General features: G+C 46.2%; 1 protein-coding gene across 1 annotated transcript in view; it reads left to right on the top strand.

Annotated features, from left to right (window-relative positions):
- The window catches only part of LOC137535288 (zinc finger protein 420-like), a 100704-nt gene that overhangs the window by 41547 nt on the left and 36648 nt on the right, over positions 1 to 22509 (top strand). The window contains exon 6 of the mRNA XM_068257110.1: positions 19276 to 20233. Coding sequence (XP_068113211.1) covers positions 19276 to 20233 — 958 coding nt within the window. The remainder of the gene's footprint in view (positions 1 to 19275; positions 20234 to 22509) is intronic.

Raw genomic sequence — 22509 nt, 5'->3', positions numbered from 1 at the left:
TGGATGCAGAGCAGAGGGTTTCGAGATGCTGGAATCTTAGAAATGTATGCAGTAAGATTATAATGGATATTGACAATCCTGCTCTGAGGGCCAGTGCGGTTGTGTGGCAGAATTGTTCTGCATGGGAATTTACTGCCCATACGGTTCTGTGGACCTATGCATAGTACGGTGTCGTTTTGGCAGAGTAGTGCTCCAGGGTTGTGGCCCTCCCTAGTTATGTCTTTTCAGACTACTTGTTTATCTCTCCAGTGTCCCGTATGACGGCTAGAGAATGTTACAGTTAGACTTACCGGTAACTGTATTTCTAGACGTCATACGGGACACCGACCCACCTCTATTCCTGTCGCACTCTCTTACGGCTATTGGATTGGGGGTTTATGGGTTACACTTCTTTTGAGGTGTCTTTTATTTCCTCTCCTCTTCTCTGTGTTTTAGTTGGAAGTTACTTTCATTACACTGAGGAGCCAGGGGAGGGTGGGGGCTATTAATACTCTTTTTACTCTTTCAGGTGGTTTCCACTAATTGGATGGGCGGAGCCACATCTCCAGTGTCCCGTATGACGTCTAGAAATACAGTTACCGGTAAGTCTAACTGTAACATTTTCCTTCTCTTTCAGCTTTTCTCTCCTCACCATTTCTCCCCTTCTCTGCATAAGGGCTCAGACACACTATAAGCGATTTTTACTGAGCGATTTTACCGCGATCGCGATTTTAATGTAAGTCTGGCTAAAAAGTGCTCATAAAAGCGCTTATAGTGCTTCACAGTGTAAAAAGGACTGAACAAGTTTTTCTCTGAAAAAACATGAATACATATATATGCTTCACTGTGTTAATGTTTCACTCTATATAAAACTAAACAAATGTCCATTAAAAACATATAACAGTCCTTCTTACACTGTGAAGCACCAAACCTCTCTTAGTGTGTATGTGAACTGATAACGAGAGGGGGACATTGGGCTTGATTCACAAAGCCGTGCTAAACAGTTAGCACGTGAAGTGCCGCGATTGCGGACATTTGCGCGCGATAACGCGGACTTGTCCACGTTATCACAAGCAAATGTCTGCGAATGCACGATCGCAACACTTTGCGCGCGCAAAAGTCCATGAGCGGCACTTCACGTGCTAACTGTTTAGCACGGCTTTGTGAATCAAGCCCAATGTGTATCTAAAAGGGTTGCTTTTTGGCAAAAAAAAGTTTTTCCTGAAATTAGCAAGAGTGACGTAATATCAGTGAAGCGCTTCACAGTGTAAAAAGGACTGAACAAGTTTTTCCCAGAAAAAACATGACTATTCATATATATGCTTTACTGTTAATGCTTCACTCTATAAAAAACTAAACAAATATCGAATAAAAAAATATAACAGTCCTTTTTACACTGTGAAGCGCCAAACCTCTATTAGTGTGTATGTGAACTGATAGCGAGAGGGGGAGATTGTGGGTTGCTTTTTGGCAAAAAAAAATTTTTCCTGAAATTAACAAGAGTGAAGTAATATCAGTGAAGCATATGTGTGCCTATCATATTTTTTAGTGGACATTTGGTCAGTTTTATAAAGAGTGAAGCATTAACAGTGAAGCATATATATTTATGATTTTTGGGAAAAACCTGTTCAATCTTTTTTACACTGAAGTGCCAAACCTCTCTTAGTGTGTATGAGAGCTGGGATGATCTCCGACCTGAATCATAAGTAATCACAGGTGGTGACATAAGAGGGGGGATTCCCTCTGTCAAGCTACCTACAGGGGAGGACAAGGGCGGCTGGATGATGTAAGAGGGGATTCCCCCTGCGTAACACCTACAAGGAGGAGAAGGGGGGCGGGGGTGTTTGACATAAGAGCGGATTCCCTCTGCAGTGTTACCCCCCTACCTCTGCCGGACAGGATACGAAAGGGGAGAGATGCATGACTACAGGACATGATATGGGATCTGGCACAAAATGAATGGGGAGAACTGCAGGGAGAGCTGCAGGACTTGAACTTTGTGCAGCAGTCCTAGCTGTTGAAATGACTGAGATAATCACATCTGAGATTGACATTGACCTTAAAAAGGCTGAATTCTACACAGACAGCAAAGTAGTCTTAGGCTACATCTACAACGAGTCCAGACGATTCTATGTTTATGTCAACAACAGGGTGCTGCAGATTAGGAAATCCACCAGTACAGAACAGTGGCATTATGTGTCCACTGACAATAATCCTACAGACCACGCTACAAGAGCTGTTGCAGCAAGTCATCTCAAGAATACAACTTGCTTTACAGATCCTGTGTAATTCCACTCCAGCTGTTCACCAGAACAACATGTTTGAACTAGTGGATGAAGATTCAGACACTGAGATCCATCCACAAGTGTTTGCACTTCACACAGTGACATTCTTCAAGTCACTTGGATGTCATCGCTTCAAGAGATTCTCTACCTGGAAATCACTTGTAATAGCCATTACTTGTCTAGCTCACATAGCTCAATCCTTTCAAGGAACCAATTCTAAGGATGCTAAGAAGTGCAAAGGTTGGCACCACTGTCAAGAGGTATACACCATAGCAGAACTCCAGCACCCCAAGAATTCATAATTCACATTATACAGCAGGAAATCTACACCAAAGAGATTGACTGTATCACTAACAGCAAGTCTATCCCTCTCTTTAAAGAAGCTTGACCCATTCCTTGACAAGTATGGTCTACTGAGAGTAGGAGGTCGTCTTAAGCAAGCAAGTCTACAGCCTGATGAAAGAAATCCTCTGATAATTCCTGGTCATCATCATGTTACAAGATTGATTGTACAACACTAATACATCCAAGTCAAGCACCAAGGAAGACTGTTTACAGAAGGAGCTTTACATACTGCTGGATTGTGGCTAATTGAAGCGAAGAGATGTGTGAGTAGCGTCATCTTCAGTTGCGTCACATGCCGTAAACTTTGTGGTATGCTTCAAACACAGCAGATGGCTAATCTGTCTACTGATAGACTCAGTATGGATCCTCCTTTTACCAACATTGGACTTGATGTATTTGGGCCTTGGTCCGTCACAGGCAGCACGTCAAACTAGAGGAGGTCAAGCGAACAGTAAACGCTGGGCAGTCATATTCACCTGTATGACCATCAGAACTGTTCACATTAAAGTCATTGAATCTATGGATACTTCAAGCTTTATCAACGCCCTTAGATGTTTTATTGCAATCAGAGGTCCTGTGAAGCACATTCGATCTGACAGAGGCACCAATTTCATTGGAGCTGCTAAAGAACTACAGATCTCTTCCAATATTGATGCCAAGATTGTGGAAAGATACCTGAGTGATCAGGACTGCACTTGGACTTTCAACCCACCTCACTCCTCTCACATGGGTGGAGCATGGGAGAGGATGATCGGCATAGCCCGCAGAATCTTGGATTCCATCTTTCTACAAGTAGGAACTGCAAGAATTACTCATGAGAGCCTGGTAACCTTCATGGCTGAAGTCACAGCTATCATCAATGCTAGACCTCTGACTCCAGTTCTTAGGGATCCAGAAGAACCATTTCTTCTCACTCCTGCAACCCTCCTTACCCAAAAGACTGGGAAAGTGAGTCCTCCTCCTGGTGAGTTCAGCACTAAAGACATGTACAAGCGTCAATGGAAACAAGTGCAGTGCATTGCTGACACATTTTGGGACAGATGGAAGAAACAGTATATCTCTACTTTGCAACCACGGAACATGTGGCAGACAGTCAGGCCCAAACTGAAACCTGGAGATGTTGTTCTTCTAAAAGACTGCCAATTGCAGAGAAATGAGTGGCCTCTAGGACTTGTCACCAAGACGTTTCCAAGTGAGGATGGAAATGTCCGCAAAGTAGAAGTAAAGGTCTGCAGATAGCAGGAGACCAAATTGTTTCTCAGACCAGTGTGTGAACTCATTCTCCTGTTATCCCCTACTGAATGATAGTGGTATCTGTTGATACCAAACGGGGAGTGTCATGTCTTGCAGACATCTTTCAGTGAAATGTGTGCTTATCCATACAGGATTTATCCTGTGTTAGAATGAGGTAGGACAGCGCCACCTATTGACCACTGTTTTACATTGTTCTCAGTTAAGTTCAGCCTTCCTGTTACTCCTCCTCCTCTGTGACCTCATGTATTAGACAAGAATCTGGTCTAGAAGCTGCCATCCTTCACATGCTCTCTGCTGAAAAATCTTATCCGTGCTTCCACCAAAGGCTTCATAGCCGGTAAGGCATTCTTTCTAGTTGTTTTTTATGACTCTGCATGATTATTACTAGCTGCATTATCTGTATTTCTATGTAGGCAGCTAGTTAGTTGTTTTCTGTATAGTGAGGCCTAGTCAACTATCCATGCAGCCATGTTGCTGTGTGCAACTGTGCACTAGTCTATCTACTGTATGTTGATATGTGATATGTTTATATGCAGTTCATGTACTTATTGCATCCTTTCTGTTATTTGTTCACAGTTTCACACCAACTTACTTCAGCTCATTAAAGCTACAGATCATTACCTAGTCTCAATTTATTGAGTAGTAGGAGGGTGTTTTTCTGCCTGCTAAGCTCCATACACGCCCCAGGGTTACACGTGGTAGTGAGGACAGGACAGGAGGTCATAGTACACCTGTCATTATCCTGACCATCCCCTTTGGAGTAATTGCCAAAATAGTTCACCTGCAGCCCCTGGAGGACTCTTCTCTTTGTCTATCCTCTCTCTCTCCTTCTCTCTATCCATTCTATATACAGTGGCTTGCAAAAGTATTCAGCCCCCTTGAAGTTTTCCACATTTTGTCATATTACTGCCACAAACTTGAATCAATTTTATTGGAATTCCACATGAAAGACCAATACAAAGTGCCGTACACGTGAGAAGTGGAACGAAAATCATACATGATTCCAAACATTTTTTACAAATCAATAACTGTAAAGTGGGGTGTGCATAATTATTTGGCCCCCTTTGGTCTGAGTGCAGTCAGTTGCCCATAGATATTGCCTGATGAGTGCTAATGATTAAATGGAGTGCACCTGTGTGTAATCTAATGTCAGTACAAATACAGCTGCTCTGTGACGGCCTCAGAGGTTGTCTAAGAGAATCTTAGGAGCAACAACACCATGAAGTCCAAAGAACACTCCAGACAGGTCAGGGATAAAGTTATTGAGAAATTTAAAGCAGGCTTAGGCTACAAAAAGATTTCCAAAGCCTTGAACATCCCACGGAGCACTGTTCAAGCGATCATTCAGAAATGGAAGAAGTATGGCACAACTGTAAACCTACCAAGACAAGGCTGGCCACCTAAACTCACAGGCCGAACAAGGAGAGCGCTGATCAAACATGCAGTCAAGAGGCCCATGGTGACTCTGGACGAGCTGCAGAGATCTACAGCTCAGGTGGGGGAATCTGTCCATAGGACAACTATTAGTCGTGCACTGCACAAAGTTGGCCTTTATGGAAGAATGGCAAGAAGAAAGCCACTGTTAACAGAAAAGCATAAGAAGTCCCATTTTCAGTTTGCCACAAGCCATGTGGGGGACACAGCAAACATGTGGAAGAAGGTGCTCTGGTCAGATGAGACCAAAATAGAACGTTTTGCCCAAAATGTAAAAAGCTATGTGTGGCGAAAAACTAACACTGCACATCACTCAGAACGCACCATCTCCGCTGTCAAATATGGTGGTGGCAGCAGCATACTCGGGGGGTGCATCTCTTCAGCAGGGACAGGGAAGCTGGTCAGAGTTGATGGGAAGATGGATGGAGCCAGATACAGGTCAATTTTGGAAGAAAACCTCTTGGAGTTTGCAAAAGACTTGAGACTGGGGTGGAGGTTCACCTTCCATCAGGACAACAACCCTAAACATAAAGCCAGAGCAACAATGGAATGGTTTAAAACAAAACATATCCATGTGTTAGAATGGCCCAGTCAAAGTCCAGATCTAAATCCAATCGAGAATCGGTGGCAAGATCTAAAAACTGCTGTTCACAAACGCTGTCCATCTAATCTGACTGAGGTGGAGCTGTTTTGCAAAGAAGAATGGGCAAGAATTTCAGTCTCTAGATGTGCAAAGCTGGAAGAAACATACCCTAATAGACTGGCAGCTGTAATTGCAGCAAAAGGTGGTTCTACAAAGTATTGACTCGGGGGGCTGAATAATTACGCACACCCCACTTTGTAGTTATTGATTTGTATAAAATGTTTCGAATCATGTATGATTTTCGCTCCACGTGTACATCACTTTGTATTGGTCTTTCACGTGGAATTTCAATAAAATTGATTCATGTTTGTGGCAGAATATGACAAAATGTGGAAAACTTCAAGGGGGCCGAATACTTTTGCAAGCCACTGTATATAATGACTACTTATGTATATTATACTGTACCTGACTGTATGTGAATGTACCATCACCGGCCCCTAATGTGCCAAAAACAATTTTTGGTACAACCCTTGTTGTACTCTGCTTCTAATACTTTTAGCAACAGACCCTGAACAAGCATGCAGCAGATCAGGTGTTTCTGTTATTATTGTCAGATCTGACAAGATTAGCTGCATGCTTGTTTCATGTGTTTTTCAGACACTACTGCAGCCAAATAGATCAAAAGGACTGCCAGGCAACTGGTATTGTTTAACAGAAAATAAATATGGGAGCCTCCATATCACTACAGTTGTCCTTTAACATGTGGTCCCCCTACACGTGTCATAGATTATGGTTGGCACCTCGGTCCTAGTCTACTTTAGGGAACTCAGCAGGAAACCTCATAGGGAAATTCTGCTAACATGATTGGGTGGACAGCACCTTCTCAAACTGCTAGATTTCAGATAGACTGTAGTAAGCTACACCCACACTATTCAGCCAATCACAACGCTTCCTCCTGTAGAGAGTGCTGTTCTATGAGGTTTCCTGCTAGGCTCCCTAAATTAAACTAGCGCTGCCAGTTCTCTGTGTCTCCCAGCATTGCCATTATCCTCCTGTATGTAATGTACCCCACCCCAGTATAGCCATGTCCTCCCTGGGTCCCCCAGCATTGCCATTATCCTCCAGTATGTAATGTACCCCACCCCAGTATAGCCATGTCCTCGTGTCCCCCAGCATCGCCATTATCCTCCTGTATGTAATGTACCCCACCCCAGTATAGCCATGCCCTCCCTGTGTCCCCCAGCATTGCCATTGTCCTTCTGTATGTAATGTACCCCACCCCAGTATAGCCATGTCCTCCCTGTGTCCCCCAGCATTGCCATTATCCTCCTGTATGTAATGTACCCCACCCCAGTATAGCCATGTCCTCCCTGTATCCCCCAGCATTGCCATTATCCTCCACTTTGTAATGTACCCCACCCCAGTAAAGCCATGTCCTCACTGTGTCCCCCAGTATTACCATTATCCTCCAGCATGTAATGTCTCCCACCCCAGTATAGCCATGTCCTTCCTGTGCCCCCAGCATTGCCATTATCCTCCTGTATGTAATGTACCCCACCCCAGTATAGCCATGTCCTCCCTGTGTCCCCCAGCATTGCCATTATCCCCCTGTATGTAATGTACCCCACCCCCAGTATAGCCATGGGGTCTGATCTGGTTAATTAAACTGGGGAGGGGACTACCTAATATGGGGGCTGATCTGGTTATCTAACATGGGGAGGCTGCCTAATATGAAGGGGGGGGGGGGTCATCTGGTTATCTAACTTGGGGAGGGGAGCTGCCATATACTGGGAGCTGGTCTGGGTATCTAAACTGGGTGTACTTAAAGGATATACTAGGCAAGTTTCATAATCTATTTTTACTTACCTGTGGCTTTCCTCCAGTCCCTAGCAGTCATTTCGGTCCCTTGCCGCAGCTTCGGTCCTCCTCGGTATCCCGCTGGCCGTTTGTAAAGATCCCTGACTGCACAGGCATCCACGTCATCTGGCATGTACTGCGCCTGTGGAGTAGTACCATGCAGGTGCAGTACATACCCGGTGATGTGGATGTGCAGAAGCGCCAACACATCGGCAGGTCAGCAATCTTTACAGGCAGCCAGTGGGACACCGAGTAGGACCGGAGCAGCAGCAAGGGACCAAAATGACTGCTAGAGGCTGGAGGAAAGCCCCAGGTAAGTAAAAATAGATTAGGAAGGTCGCCTCATATGTCTAATACTGGGGACACATCTGCCTATCTAAACTGGAAAGGGGGCTGACATATACTGGGGGCTGATCTGGCTATCTGAACTGGGTGGTGGAAGCTACCTAATACTGAAGCTCACCTCGTATGGCCTTTCATACTGGGGACACATCTGGCTACCTAAACTGGGGAGGGGAGTGACCTAATACTGAGGGCTGATTGGGCTATCTAAGTTGGGGAGGGGGCTATCTAATACTGAGGGCTGATTGGGCTATCTAACTTGGGGAGGGGAAAACTTAATATCTGGCTATCCAAATCCAAAACAAGCTTTATTGGCATGAACAAATACATTTAGCATTTCCAAAGCAAAACAATAGCATTAGCATAGGAGGGGGGGGTGGTTGTGGGATGATAGGGATGAATATTGGGGTCGGGGTACACAATCCATAAGGATGTGGAGGATATACAGGGCAATATAGGGGCCTGGCATATATAATCCATAGGGGTGAGGAGGGTATAGGGTGCAGTATAAGGGGTTTACATTCTGTGGGGTATCATGTTCCTCTCAGTAGGTGGCAGGTAGCGGCATATTGGGCTGCTATTTGCACGGTTGTTTCGTCTTCCCCAATTGGATGTAGGTTTTCCTCTCTTCATCTGAGGAGGTAAAATCCAGGATGTGGGTGGAGAGTCTCTGGAAGTGGGCAGTCCTCACAGGTGTGTATTTGCTGCAGGGTAGCAGGAAGTGGTCCTCATCCTCCAGGAAACCCTGGTCACAATGCCTGCACAGTCTCTCCTCCCGGGGCTTCCATGTCTTCCTGTGCCGCCCTGTCTCTACCTCCAAGCTGTGGATGCTCAGACGGTGCAAGCTCAGGGTCTGTCTGTCTTTGGAGTGGTGCAGTGGCCCCAACCGTCCCGTTTTCATCGGGATGGTCCCTATTTGGGGGGCCCCTCCCGCCATCCCGCGCTACCCCCCCCCCCCTTGTGTCCCGGGCCGCTGGGCAAGGGGGGGGAAACCTGATCGAGGCACCAGCCGCAGGGGATCCCGTATGCTATTTGGGATGGGTGGCCACTATTTCTCCCTCCCTCTTAATGTGCCCCCCCAGTGTCCCCCCTGCAGAGATAAATGCGCAGCAGCGGAGCGGGCTGTCATTAATCTTACCATTGCCTCTCCGACTACCGGCATCTGGCTCTTCTAGGCTTCCGGCTTCCTGTGACGTCACAGGAAGCCGGAAGCCGAGAAGACCAGATGAGGTCCCGGTAGTCGGAGAGGCAATGGTAAGATTAATGACAGCCCGCTCCGCTGCTGCACATTTATCTCTGCAGGGGGGACACTGGGGGGGGGGGGGGCACATTAGGAGGGAGGGAGAAATAGTGGCCACCCATCCCAAATAGCATACGGGATCCCCTGCGGCTGGTGCCTCGATCAGGTTTTTCTCTCCCCTCCTCCCCACCCACGGGCACCCACACGCGCCCCCTCCTCCTTTCGGGAGTAAAATTAATTAATAATAAAATACATTTTTTTTTAATAGTGGGCGTGACTAGGGGGTGTTGGGGGGTGTGGTTAGGGGGTGTGGCCTGTGTCTCATTTTGTGAAGTTAAAATGTTGGGAGGTATGGTGGTGTAGCCTCTCTAGATACGGGGCCATTGTGTACTCCCTCTGCTGTGATTGGTAGACAGGGAGTTTCTGGGAGTTCTTTATGTCACTCCTCCATTCCTCCAGGTATTGCACCTTGTAGTTTTCTATAGTCCCTTTTACTTAGGCTTTTGTCAGACTGTGTTGGTGGTTCTGGCTGGGTTGGCTGCTGATGCTTTGCTTCAGAGCACATGGTTTGGCCTAGGCCCTGTGGCTCAGTGAGGCTTTAACTACTTCCCGACCGCCGTATAGACAAATGGCGGCCGGGAAGCAGACGCCGCAAGGACCGCCGTATTGACAAATGGCGGCGGTCCTTGTTTGGGCATGGGCGGAGCGATCGCGTCATCTGTGACGCGATCCTCCGCCTCCGCCTGTCGCCGCTCACTCGCCGCAACATCCCGCCGGCCATACGGAAGCGCCGGCGGGATGTTAACCCGACGATCGCCGCATACAAAGTGTATAATACACTTTGTAATGTTTACAAAGTGTATTATACAGGCTGCCTCCTGCCCTGGTGGTCCCAGTGTCCGAGGGACCACCAGGGCAGGCTGCAGCCACCCTAGTCTGCACCAAGCACACTGATTTTCTCCCCCCCCCCGCCCCAGATCGCCCACAGCACCCATCAGACCCCCCCCTGCCCACCCCCCAGACCCCTGTTTGCACCCAATCACCCCCCTAATCACCCATCAATCACTCCCTGTCACTATCTGTCAACGCTATTTTTTTTATACCCCCCCCTGCCCCCTGCTCCCTCCTGATCACCCCCCCACCCCCCAGATTCTCCCCAGACCCCCCCCAGACCCCCCCATGCACTGTATGCATCTATCCCCCCTGATCACCTGTCAATCACCTGTCAATCACCCGTCAATCACCCATCAATCACCCCCTGTCACTGCCACCCATCAATCAGCCCCTAACCTGCCCCTTGCGGGCAATCTGATCACCCCCCCACACCAATAGATCGCCCGCAGATCCGACATCAGATCACCTCCCAAATCCATTGTTTACATCTATTCTCTCCTCTAAACACACACTAATTACCCATCAATCACCCATCAATCACCCCCTATCACCACCTGTCACTTTTACCTATCAGATCAGACCCTAATCTGCCCCTTGCGGGCACCCAATCACCCGCCCACACGCTCAGATTGCCCTCAGACCCCCCCTTATCAATTCACCAGTGCATTCATTACATCTGTTCTTCCCTGTAATAACCCACTGATCACCTGTCAATCACCTATCACCCATCAATCACCCCCTGTCACTGCCACCCATCAATCAGCCCCTAACCTGCCCCTTGCGGGCAATCTGATCACCCACCCACACCATTAGATCGCCCGCAAACCCGCCGTCAGATTACCTCCCAAATCTATTCTTTACATCTGTTATCTTCTCTAAACACCCACTAATTACCCATCAATCACCCCCTATCACTGTTACCTATCAGATCAGACCCTAATCTGCCCCTTGCGGCCACCCAATCACCCGCCTACACGCTCAGATTACCCTCAGACCCCCCCCCCCTTACCAATTCGCCAGGGCATTATTTACATCTATCCTTCCCTGTAATAACCCACTGATCACCTGTCAATCACCTGCCAATCACCTATCACCCATCAATCACCCCCTGTCACTGCCACCCAACAATCAGCCCCTAACCTGCCCCTTGCGGGCAATCTGATTACCCACCCACACCAATAGATCGCCCGCAGATCCGACATCAGATCACCACCCAAGCGCAGCGTTTACTCTCCTCTAAACACCCACTAATTACCCATCAATCACCCATCAATCACCCCCTATCACCACCTGTCACTGTTACCCATCAGATCAGACCCTAATCTGCCCCTTGCGGGCACCCAATCACCCGCCTACACGCTCAGATTACCCTCAGACCCCCCCTTATCAATTCGCCAGTGCAATATTTACATCTGTTCTCCCCTGTAATAACCCACTGATTACCTGTCAATCACCTGTCAATCACCTATCAATCACCCATCAATCACCCCCTGTCACTGCCACCCATCAATCACCCCCTGTCACTGCCACCCATCAATCACCCGCTGTCACTGCCACCCATCAATCAGCCCCTAACCTGCCCCTTGCGGGCAATCTGATCACCCACCCACACCAATAGATCGCTCGCAGATCCGACGTCCGATCACCTCCCAAGTGCAGTGTTTACATCTGTTCTCTACCCTAAACACCCACTAATTACCCATCAATCACCCCCTGTCACTGCTACCTATCAGATTAGACCCCTATCTGCCCCTAGGGCACTCAATCACCCGCCCACACCCTCAGAATGCCCTCAGACCCCAGCCCTGATCACCTCGCCAGTGCATTGCTTGCATCTATTCCCCCCTCTAATCACACCTTGAGACACCCATCAATCACCTCCTGTCACCCCCTAGCACACCTACCCATCAGATCAGGCCCTAATTTGCCCCGTGTGGGCTCCTGATCACTCGGCCAAACCCTCAGATCCCCCTCAGACCCCCTTCCGATCACCTCCCCAGTGCATTGATTGCATCTATTTTCCCCTCTAACCACCCCCTGAGAGACCCATCAATCACCTCCTGTCACCCCCTAGCACTCCTATCCATCAGATCAGGCCCAATACAACCTGTCATCTAAAAGGCCACCCTGCTTATGACTGGTTCCACAAAATTCGCCCCCTCATAGACCACCTGTCATCACAATTTGCAGATGCTTATACCCCTGAACAGTCATTTTGAGACATTTGGTTTCCAGACTACTCACGGTTTTGGGCCCGTAAAATGCCAGGGCGGTATAGGAACCCCACAAGTGTCCCCATTTTGGAAAAAAAGACACCCCAAGGTATTCTGTTAGGTGTATGACGAGTTCATAGAAGATTTTATTTTTTGTCAAAAGTTAGCGGAAATTGATTTTTATTGGTTTTTTTCCACAAGGTGTCACTTTCCGCTAACTTTTGACAAAAAAATAAAATCTTCTATGAACTCGTCATACACCTAACAGAATACCTTGGGGTGTCTTCTTTCTAAAATGGGGTCACTTGTGGGGTTCCTATACTGCCCTGGCATTTTAGGGGCCCTAAACCGCGAGGAGTAGTCTAGAAAACAAATGCCTCAAAATGACCTGTGAATAGGACGTTGGGCCCCTTAGCGCACCTAGGCTGCAAAAAAGTGTCACACATGTGGTACCGCCGTACTCAGGAAAAGTAGTATAATGTGTTTTGGGGTGTATTTTTACACATACCCATGCTGGGTGGGAGAAATTTCTATGTAAATGGACAATTGTGTGTAAAAAAAATCAAACAATTGTCATTTACAGAGATATTTCTCCCACTTAGCATGGGTATGTGTAAAAATACACCCCAAAACGCATTATACTACTTCTCCTGAGTACGGCGGTACCACATGTGTGGCACTTTTTTACACCCTAAGTACGCTAAGGGGCCCAAAGTCCAATGAGTACCTTTAGGATTTCACAGGTCATTTTGCGACATTTGGTTTCAAGACTACTCCTCACCATTTAGGGCCCCTAAAATGCCAGGGCAGTATAGGAACCCCACAAATGACCCCATTCTAGAAAGAAGACACCCAAAGGTATTCCGTACGGAGTATGGTGAGTTCATAGAAGATTTTATTTTTTGTCACAAGTTAGCGGAAATGACACTTTGTGAAAAAAAAACTATTAAAATCAATTTCCGCTAACTTGTGACAAAAAAATAAAAACTTCTATGAACTCACCATACTCCTAACGGAATACCTTGGGGTGTCTTCCTTCTAAAATGGGGTCATTAGTGGGGTTCCTATACTGCCCTGGCATTTTAGGGGCCCTAAACCACGAGGAGTAGTCTTGAAACAAAAATGACCTGTGAAATCCTAAAGGTACTCATTGGACTTTGGGCCCCTTAGTGCAGTTAGGGTGCAAAAAAGTGCCACACATGTGGTATCGCCGTACTCGGGAGAAGTAGTATAATGTGTTTTGGGGTGTATTTTTACACATACCCATGCTGGGTGGGAGAAATACCTCTGTAAATGACAATCTTTTGATTTTTTTTTACACACAATTGTCCATTTACAGAGGTATTTCTCCCACCCAGCATGGGTATGTGTAAAAATACACCCAAAAACACATTTTACTACTTCTCCCGAGTATGGCGATACCACATGTGTGGCACTTTTTTGCACCCTAACTGCGCTAAAGGGCCCAAAGTCCAATGAGTACCTTTAGGATTTCACAGGTCATTTTGAGAAATTTCGTTTCAAGACTACTCCTCACGGTTTAGGGCCCCTAAAATGCCAGGGCAGTATAGGAACCCCACAAACGACCCCATTTTAGAAAGAAGACACCCCAAGGTATTCCGTTAGTAGTATGGCGAGTTCATAGAAGATTTTATTTTTTGTCACAAGTTAGCGGAAATTGATTTTAATTGTGTTTTTTCACAAAGTGTCATTTTCCGCTAACTTTTGACAAAAAATAAAATCTTCTATGAACTCACCATACTCCTAACGGAATACCTTGGGGTGTCTTCTTTCTAAAATAGGGTCATTTGTGGGGTTCCTATACTGCCCTGGCATTTTAGGGGCCCTAAACCATGAGGAGTAGTCTTGAAACGAAATTTCTCAAAATGACCTGTGAAATCCTAAAGGTACTCATTGGACTTTGGACCCTTTAGCGCAGTTAGGGTGCAAAAAAGTGCCACACATGTGGTATCGCCGTACTCAGGAGAAGTAGTATAATGTGTTTTGTGGTGTATTTTTACACATACCCATGCTGAGTGGGAGAAAGATCTCTGTAAATGGACAATTGTGTGTAAAAAAAATTAACAAATTGTCATTTACAGAGATATTTCTCCCACCCAGCATGGGTATGTGTAAAAATACACCCCAAAACACATTATACTACTTCTCCTGAGTACGGCAATACCACATGTGTGGCACTTTTTTGCAGCCTAACTGCGCTAAGGGGTCCAAAGTCCAATGAGCACCTTTAGGCTTTACAGGGGTGCTTACAATTTAGCACCCCCCAAAATGTCAGGACAGTAAACACACCCCACAAATGACCCCATTTTGGAAAGTAGACCCTTCAAGGTATTCAGAGAGGGGCATGGTGAGTCCGTGGCAATTTCATTTTTTTATGTCGCAAGTTAGAAGAAATGGAACCTTTTTTATTTTTTTCTTTTTCTCACAAAGTGTCATTTTCCGCTTACTTGTGACAAAAAATAATATCTTCTATGAACTCACTATGCCTCTCAGTGAATACTTTGGGATGTCTTCTTTCCAAAATGGGGTCATTTGGGGGGTATTTATACTATCCTGGAATTCTAGCCCCTCATGAAACATGACAGGGGGTCAGAAAAGTCAGAGATGCTTGAAAATGGGAAAATTCACTTTTTGCACCATAGTTTGTAAACGCTATAACTTTTACCCAAACCAATAAATATACACTGAATGGGTTTTTTTTTATCAAAAACATGTTTGTCCACATTTTTCGCGCTGCATGTATACAGAAATTTTACTTTATTTGAAAAATGTCAGCACAGAAAGTTAAAAAAATCATTTTTTTGCCAAAATTCATGTCTTTTTTGATGAATATAATAAAAAGTAAAAATCGCAGGAGCAATCAAATAGCACCAAAAGAAAGCTTTATTAGTGACAAGAAAAGGAGCCAAAATTCATTTACGTGGTAGGTTGTATGAGCGAGCAATAAACCGTGAAAGCTGCAGTGGTCTGAGTGGAAAAAAAGTGGCCGGTCCTTAAGGGGTAGAAAGCCCTAGGTCCTCAAGTGGTTAAGGTGGTAAGTGCTGGGGCTTCTGTCCCTAGGATGAGAGCATCCTCTGCTGGATAGTCAGCCATAGTGGGAATCTGCCTGACAAGCTTTGAAGTGAAGAGTATGAAGTGCTGCAATGGGCCTGGAGAAGATAATTGCAGAACTGTAGATGGAAGACTTCTGTTGGGCTGGAGTACCATTTTGATTGGTCAGGGTAGATGATTGTGCCCCATACCTCACTGCCATAGAGCAGGATTGGGGTGATGATTTTATTGGAATATTGTTACCCAGACTCTCACCGGTGGTTTAAGAGTTGCCTACTGATGCATAAAAGGTTCTGCAGGTTTTTTTCTTTCAGGGCCTCTACTGCTGGCCTAAAGCTCCCTGATTAATCTTCAGACCAGGTAGGTGTAACTGTTGTTGGTCACCAGTGGAAAGCCATTTAATGTAAATGAGGAGGTGGGAGGTTTTATTTAGATTCTTCCTGTGGAACACCATCACTTTTGTCATCTTTTTAGATTGATGGGAAGTGCCCATGTGGTGCAGAAACTCTCCAGTACTGCTAGGCTATCCTATAGGCCTCTCTCTGTTGGGAAGAGCAGCAGGCGGTCATCTGCATACAGCAGGAACTACACCTCGCGGTCATGCTGGATGAGGCCTGGTGCTGGGGAGGACTCCAGGGCTACAGCCAGTTGGTTAATGGATGTTAAAGAGTGTTGTGCTCAGACTGCAGCCCTGCCTGACTCCTCGGCCCTGCTGGAAGAACACTATTCTCTTACTCTTCACTTTCACAATGCATTGGTTCTGGTATCCGAACTCTTGATGACATCATAGGTTCTTCCTCATATTCTAGGAGTTTTAGGAAAAGTCCTGGGTGCCACACCGAGTCAAATGCCTTTTTAATCTTGCCTATAAATCTATGGCACACAAGCATAGTGTGCGCTCTTAAGTTATGCGCACTGCTGTTTACTGCCGCGATATGTGTTCATAGCATGACCGCGGTACTCCACTAGCGCGGCCGCTATTACGTTAATTAACATCTTGATTGGTGTAGCTAGAGGGTTCTGGAAGTCCTTGATTGTCTCCTCCATGTCCTTCAGTTTTGTGGCTGTTTGTTTCTGTTTCAGGGTTTGGGCATTTTCTGGGATGTATTTGAAGAGGTCCCTGAAGTAGTAAAGCCAGATGTGGCCATTTTGGATATTGACCTCTCTGGTGTTAAGCCCTTAATGGTGACAGGCAGGAAAAATAAGATCAAAGCGGTATGCCCATCACCATTATGTACATGCTGCCTAGGATTTTTTCTGAGCTATAGGTGTCCCCAGTATAGGTTAGCAAGGTATAGGTACCTCCGTAGTAATTAGCCAGCAATAGGCAACTTAGTATATGTGTCCCCCACCCTCTGATTCCCCCCTGATCCCCAGCGGTGTTACTTATTGTGCCTCTCTCCAGGGATCGCAGCACCCATCCCTCATGATGCCGGGTCCCAATCCTCTGCACAGAGAAGACCTGTGCTGTGCGGAGGGGTGCTGCGATTGCTGGAGAGAGGCACAGTAAGTGCCGGGGATCGGGGGATGGAGGACACATATACTAAGGTACCTATTGATGGCTAAGTACTATGGAGGCACCTATACCTTGCTAACCTATACTAGGGGACATTTAAACCTGGCTACCTATACTGGGCACAGCTGTACCTGGCTTCCTATATTGGGGAACACCTAAACCTTTCTACCTATACTGGTCACAGCTGTACCTGGCTTCCTATACCAGGAAACACCTAAACCTGGCTACCTATACTAGACACACCTGTACATGGCTTCCTGTACTGGGGATGCCAGAGTCACACAGTATCATCAACATCTGCCGGCAAACTATTTTTTTGGTTTGTATTGAATTCAAATAACCTACGAGGGATTCTGAAGACAGATGGGCACTGAGCAGTGGGTGACACAGGACAGGTAACGTATAAATGCACACATGGAGGGTACCTTTATACACTGGGGGGCAGCGGTGAGGAGGCGGGCTCCCCCAATTCCCAAGAGATATCTTGCTGAAATCAATTGGGAATTGGCCTGCGGTGTATGGGCAGCCGATAGACCTTTCTCTAATCAGATCTGATCAGAGAGAGATTTGTCTCCTGGTTGAACCTGCCTATCATCGCTAGATGTATGGCCACCTTTATATTTGTATTAGTGCAGGCTGAGAAGCTGCAGCTCAGAAGTGTAAGTGATCAGAGGTTTATTTTGCGGAGGAATTCTGTGTCTACATCTGCTACCTACAGGGAGGCGGGGCACAACTGGAGCAGGAGCACTTTGGACTCTGCCTCTTGTCCCGGCCCTGCATACAGCTAACTGGAGAGGTGAGGAGGATTTTAGGAGGTCATGTGACATTATTGTTGGTCTTTCTATACAGAGTTTTCCTCCAGTAAAGTCTGGTGATCATGTGACCATCACTGTGCCCCCACTCCACTCCTAGTCATCTGAGAGACACAACAAGCAGATGATTCTGGAAATCACCAGGAAGATGATGGAGCTGCTGACAGGAGTGGTGAGTGGTGTTGGGAATTATGGGATATTATCCAGTAACAGCAAGGGGTGTGTCTGGGTGGTGACTGTTTCATTGTGTGTGTCAGGTTCCTAAAAGGTGTGAGGAAGTCACGGTTTGTTCCTCCATTGAGGAGCGTCAGTATATAGAAGGGCATAAGGACCTTTACAAGGACATCATGATGGAGAATCAGCCGCCCCTCATATCACCGGGTAAGAGACTTCCATGTCCTGTAAAGAAGAGTGCAGACCTAGATCCCCCCATCATCTGATAAAAACATGGAGACAATGGGCTTGATTCACAAAGCCGTGCTAACTGTTAGCACGCTGGTGAAAAGCCCATTATCACGCCTAAACTCAGTTTAGGCGTGATAAAATAAACTCGCGCGCAAAGTTTTGCGCGTAAACTTTTACGCGCATAAAAGTTTACGTGCGTAAAGTTTACGCGCGCAACGCCATTAACCACTTCTCAACCACAGGGTTTTTCACCTAAAAACCACAGCAATTTTCACATTTAAGGGAGGCAAGGGTTAATGGGCTTGATGGGGGTATAATTTATTTTAAAAAAAACCTCACTGATGCTGATCACTCACTAATGCTGTGTTAGTTATCTGAGATCCTCTCACGAGTGATCTCAGTAACTGTAACAGCATAGTGACTGATACAATGTTTACATACATTCTGCATGAATGAGCACTGTCATTGGCTTTGTGAACACATGTGCACATCAGCCAATCACGGACCAGCGGGTGCCCGACGTGTATGCACTTCCGCGTGCATGCGGATGCGATCGCGCACAGCAGGAAAATAAACAGGAGTTGCCTATCTACGCCCCTGTGACTCAGGTGAATTTTAAAGGGGCGTAGATTAGCGTGGCAGAGGTTGTTAAGTGATTAAACCCTATGCGACGTTTCACGCGCACCGAACTAAACTTTACGCGCAGGTTTTTCCCTCAAAGCGGTGCTAACCTACTTAGTGCAATGCTTATCACGCCCAATAGGCGTGCTAAGTAGGTTAGCACCGCTTTGTGAATCAAGCCAATTGTATTCAATCACTGTGTATGTTTAATACAGATGGATCCAGTAACAGAAACCCAACAGAGAGATGTACAGGTCCTCTGTATTCCCAGGATTGCCAACAGGAAGATCCCTCCATCCCCCATCATTATCAGGTCGGTGGGGCTGAGGGTTCCCAGAGACTCCAAACCATGACACATTCTTTCCTCCTGTGTATGCTGTTATCTGAGTTTACACTTTATATTCTCTCACTTTGTGCACTTAGGGTGGAGAACTTGTACATGGAAGTGCTGTGGTTAAAGAGGAAGAAAAGCCATATGTGAGGAGTGATCAGCAGTCTATGGAGGAAGGTGACATGATGAAGACCATTAAAGAGGAAGAAGAAGAGACAAATGTGAGGAGTGATCAGCAGTCTATGGAGGAGGGTGACATGATGAGGACAAGTAAAGAGGAAGAAGAAGAGACGTATGTGAGGAGTGATCAGCAGTCTATGGAGGAGGGTGACATGATGAGGACAAGTAAAGAGGAAGAAGAAGAGACGTATGTGAAGAGTGATCAGCAGTCTATAGAGGAGGGTGACATGATGAGGACAAGTAAAGAGGAAGAAGAAGAGACGTATGTGAGGAGAGATCCGCAGTCTATGGAGGAGGGTGACATGATGAGGACAAGTAAAGAGGAAGAAGAGACATATGTGAGGAGTGATCAGCAGTCTATGGAGGAGGGTGACATGATGAGGACAAGTAAAGAGGAAGAAGAAGAGACGTATGCGAGGAGTGATCAGCAGTCTATGGAGGAGGGTGACATGATGAGGACAAGTAAAGAGGAAGAAGAAGAGACGTATGTGAAGAGTGATCAGCAGTCTATAGAGGAGGGTGACATGATGAGGACAAGTAAAGAGGAAGAAGAAGAGACGTATGTGAGGAGAGATCCGCAGTCTATAGAGGAGGGTGACATGATGAGGACAAGTAAAGAGGAAGAAGAGACATATGTGAGGAGTGATCAGCAGTCTATGGAGGAGGGTGACATGATGAGGACAAGTAAAGAGGAAGAAGAAGAGACGTATGCGAGGAGTGATCAGCAGTCTATGGAGGAGGGTGACATGATGAGGACAAGTAAAGAGGAAGAAGAAGAGACATATGCGAGGAGTGATCAGCAGTCTATGGAGGAGGGTGACATGATGAGGACAAGTAAAGAGGAGGACACTGTTACAGAGGGCAGAACAGGTGAGTAATCAGCAGAATATGTAGGATAATGTGTATTTGTATGGCTGGTATGACTGTCACTGCTCACAGACTGGCCATGTTAGGAGTTATGCTATGTGCTCATGTTAGATTTTTACCATCTATAACTATTATTCATGGGCAGCACGATGGCGTAGTGGTTAGCACTCTTGCCTTGTATCGCAGGGTCCCCGGTTCGAATCCCAGCCTTCTGCAAGGAGTTTGTATCTTCTCTCCGTGTCTGCGTGGGTTGCCTCTGGGCACTCTGGTTTCCTCCCACATCCCCAAAACATACAGATAAGTTACTTGGCTTCCCCCTAAATTGTCCTTAGACTATGATAAATGCACTACACGATAGATAGATACATAGACATATGACTATGGTAGGGATTAGATTGTGAGCCCCTCTGAGGGATAGTAGGTGACAAGACAATATACTCTGTACAGCGCTGCGTAATATGTTGGCGCTATATAAATAAATAAATAAAATGATAGTATGTAGCAACAGCTTACTAACAATAATGATTGCAGTATTTGTATAGCGCCTTTTTCCTGTCGGACTCAGAGCTCTTGCGAGGCAGACACTAGAGCGCACTCAGTAAGCAGCAACAGTGTTAAGGAGGCTTGCCCAAGAAACTCCTTACTGAATAGGTAGAGCCTCTGACAATAATAGCAGTACAGACACCCTGAGGAAGAGAATGGTCTCTTTATTCTCTCACACTGGGCTGCCCTCTTCTCCTCTGAGACTTTAGCAGTGGGCGCTTGCTAGTATCAGCAGCGCTTATTAACCTAATAAAGTTTAAGACCCCCCCCCTGATAAAGGACTTATTGGTGCTTCAGACAGTAACCCCGCCCAAAACTCCCTTTTCTTTTTCTGAAAGCTGCAGAATGAAGTGTGAGGGAAGGCCGGATGATGGAAGAGGTAATTATGGGCCTCCAGTAAGTGAGTCTCTTGAGCAAAGAGAACATAAGCTTTTGCCTGTACAGCTTCCCTCCGGAGTACGTACCTTTTGAAGGGAGTATTAAAGTGGATCCGAGGTGAACTTTTACACATTGCATAATTGTGTTTCTTTCCTATTGTTTATAGGGCATTCCTCAAGCCAATAACTTTTTGTTTTTGTTTTAATACTCTAATTCCCTATAAACTAAAAAAGTCACGCCCACAGGTTTTCAGAGAGCCTTGGCAGTAGCAAGGGCTCATGGGAGCTCAGTCTGGGCAGGAGGAGGGGGAGGTGTTACTAGCCATTGATTTCAGAGGCAGAGGGGAGGAGGGAGGAGGAGAGGGGATTAGGCTGATGGCTCAAGATACAGATAAGCCTGCCTCTGTGTAATGTTTACAAACAACATAGCCGCTGTCATTGTATCACAGGAATAAATAATCATATTCTATTAAAACTGTTGCTGTGTAAACCATCAAGACAAATTACTTGTTATAGTTAGTTTTTAATCTCGGATCCGCTTTAAGGCCCTTTGCATTTATCAGAATCTATATTTTGACAAGCACGACATGGTCATGCCCAAAATTGGGCTTGGCAGGTACGGAATTCAAGTACAGGATAGGACATGCAAAATACATCGGGGACAGAACACCATTTCACATGCAGAGAAATAACATAGATCCTGAAAAAAATATCAGTTAACAAAAACACATCAAAAGGCATAATTCACCAAGAACTTGATCATTAGACATAGGAACTGGAGTGCCACTACCGTGTTTCCCCTAAAGTAAGACATCCCCTGAGAATAAGCCCTAGCAGGAATTTCAAGAATGCTTGAAATGTAAGACATCCCCCGAATTTAAGCCCTAGCAACAGCCCACATGACACCAGCAAGTCATGCTGAATACAAAGCCTGGATACAGGAGAGCAGCAGTATAATGTGAGTTCTACACAGTCCTATATATGTGTCAGGCAATTTGTGTTTTTGTTGGAGCCAGCCCTTCTGATCTGTTGTGATGAGCATCAGCAGCACTTCACGTGTTCACCTCTTCCCAGGACACACACACAGCTTATCCTATCCTAGCTCTGGGGAGCCTGACAGAGTTCTCTGCCTGCAAGAAATAGACTCTTAAGGTGCATACCCACGCACTACAAAAGGAAATGACGGGTCTGCCGGACCCTCCCACTGGGCGGTCTTTAGCCGACAGTATGAGCGTGTGTACGCACTGTCGGCGGACTGATAAGGCTGTTTCTGAACGATCCGCTGAGCGGATCATTCAGAAGCAGCCTTATCAGTCAGCCGACAGCGCGTACACACGCGCATACTGTCGGCTAAAGACC

The sequence above is a fragment of the Hyperolius riggenbachi genome, chromosome 10, assembly GCF_040937935.1.
Source record: "Hyperolius riggenbachi isolate aHypRig1 chromosome 10, aHypRig1.pri, whole genome shotgun sequence".
Taxonomy (NCBI): Eukaryota; Metazoa; Chordata; class Amphibia; order Anura; family Hyperoliidae; genus Hyperolius; species Hyperolius riggenbachi.
This window is presented reverse-complemented; position numbering and strand designations above follow the sequence as displayed.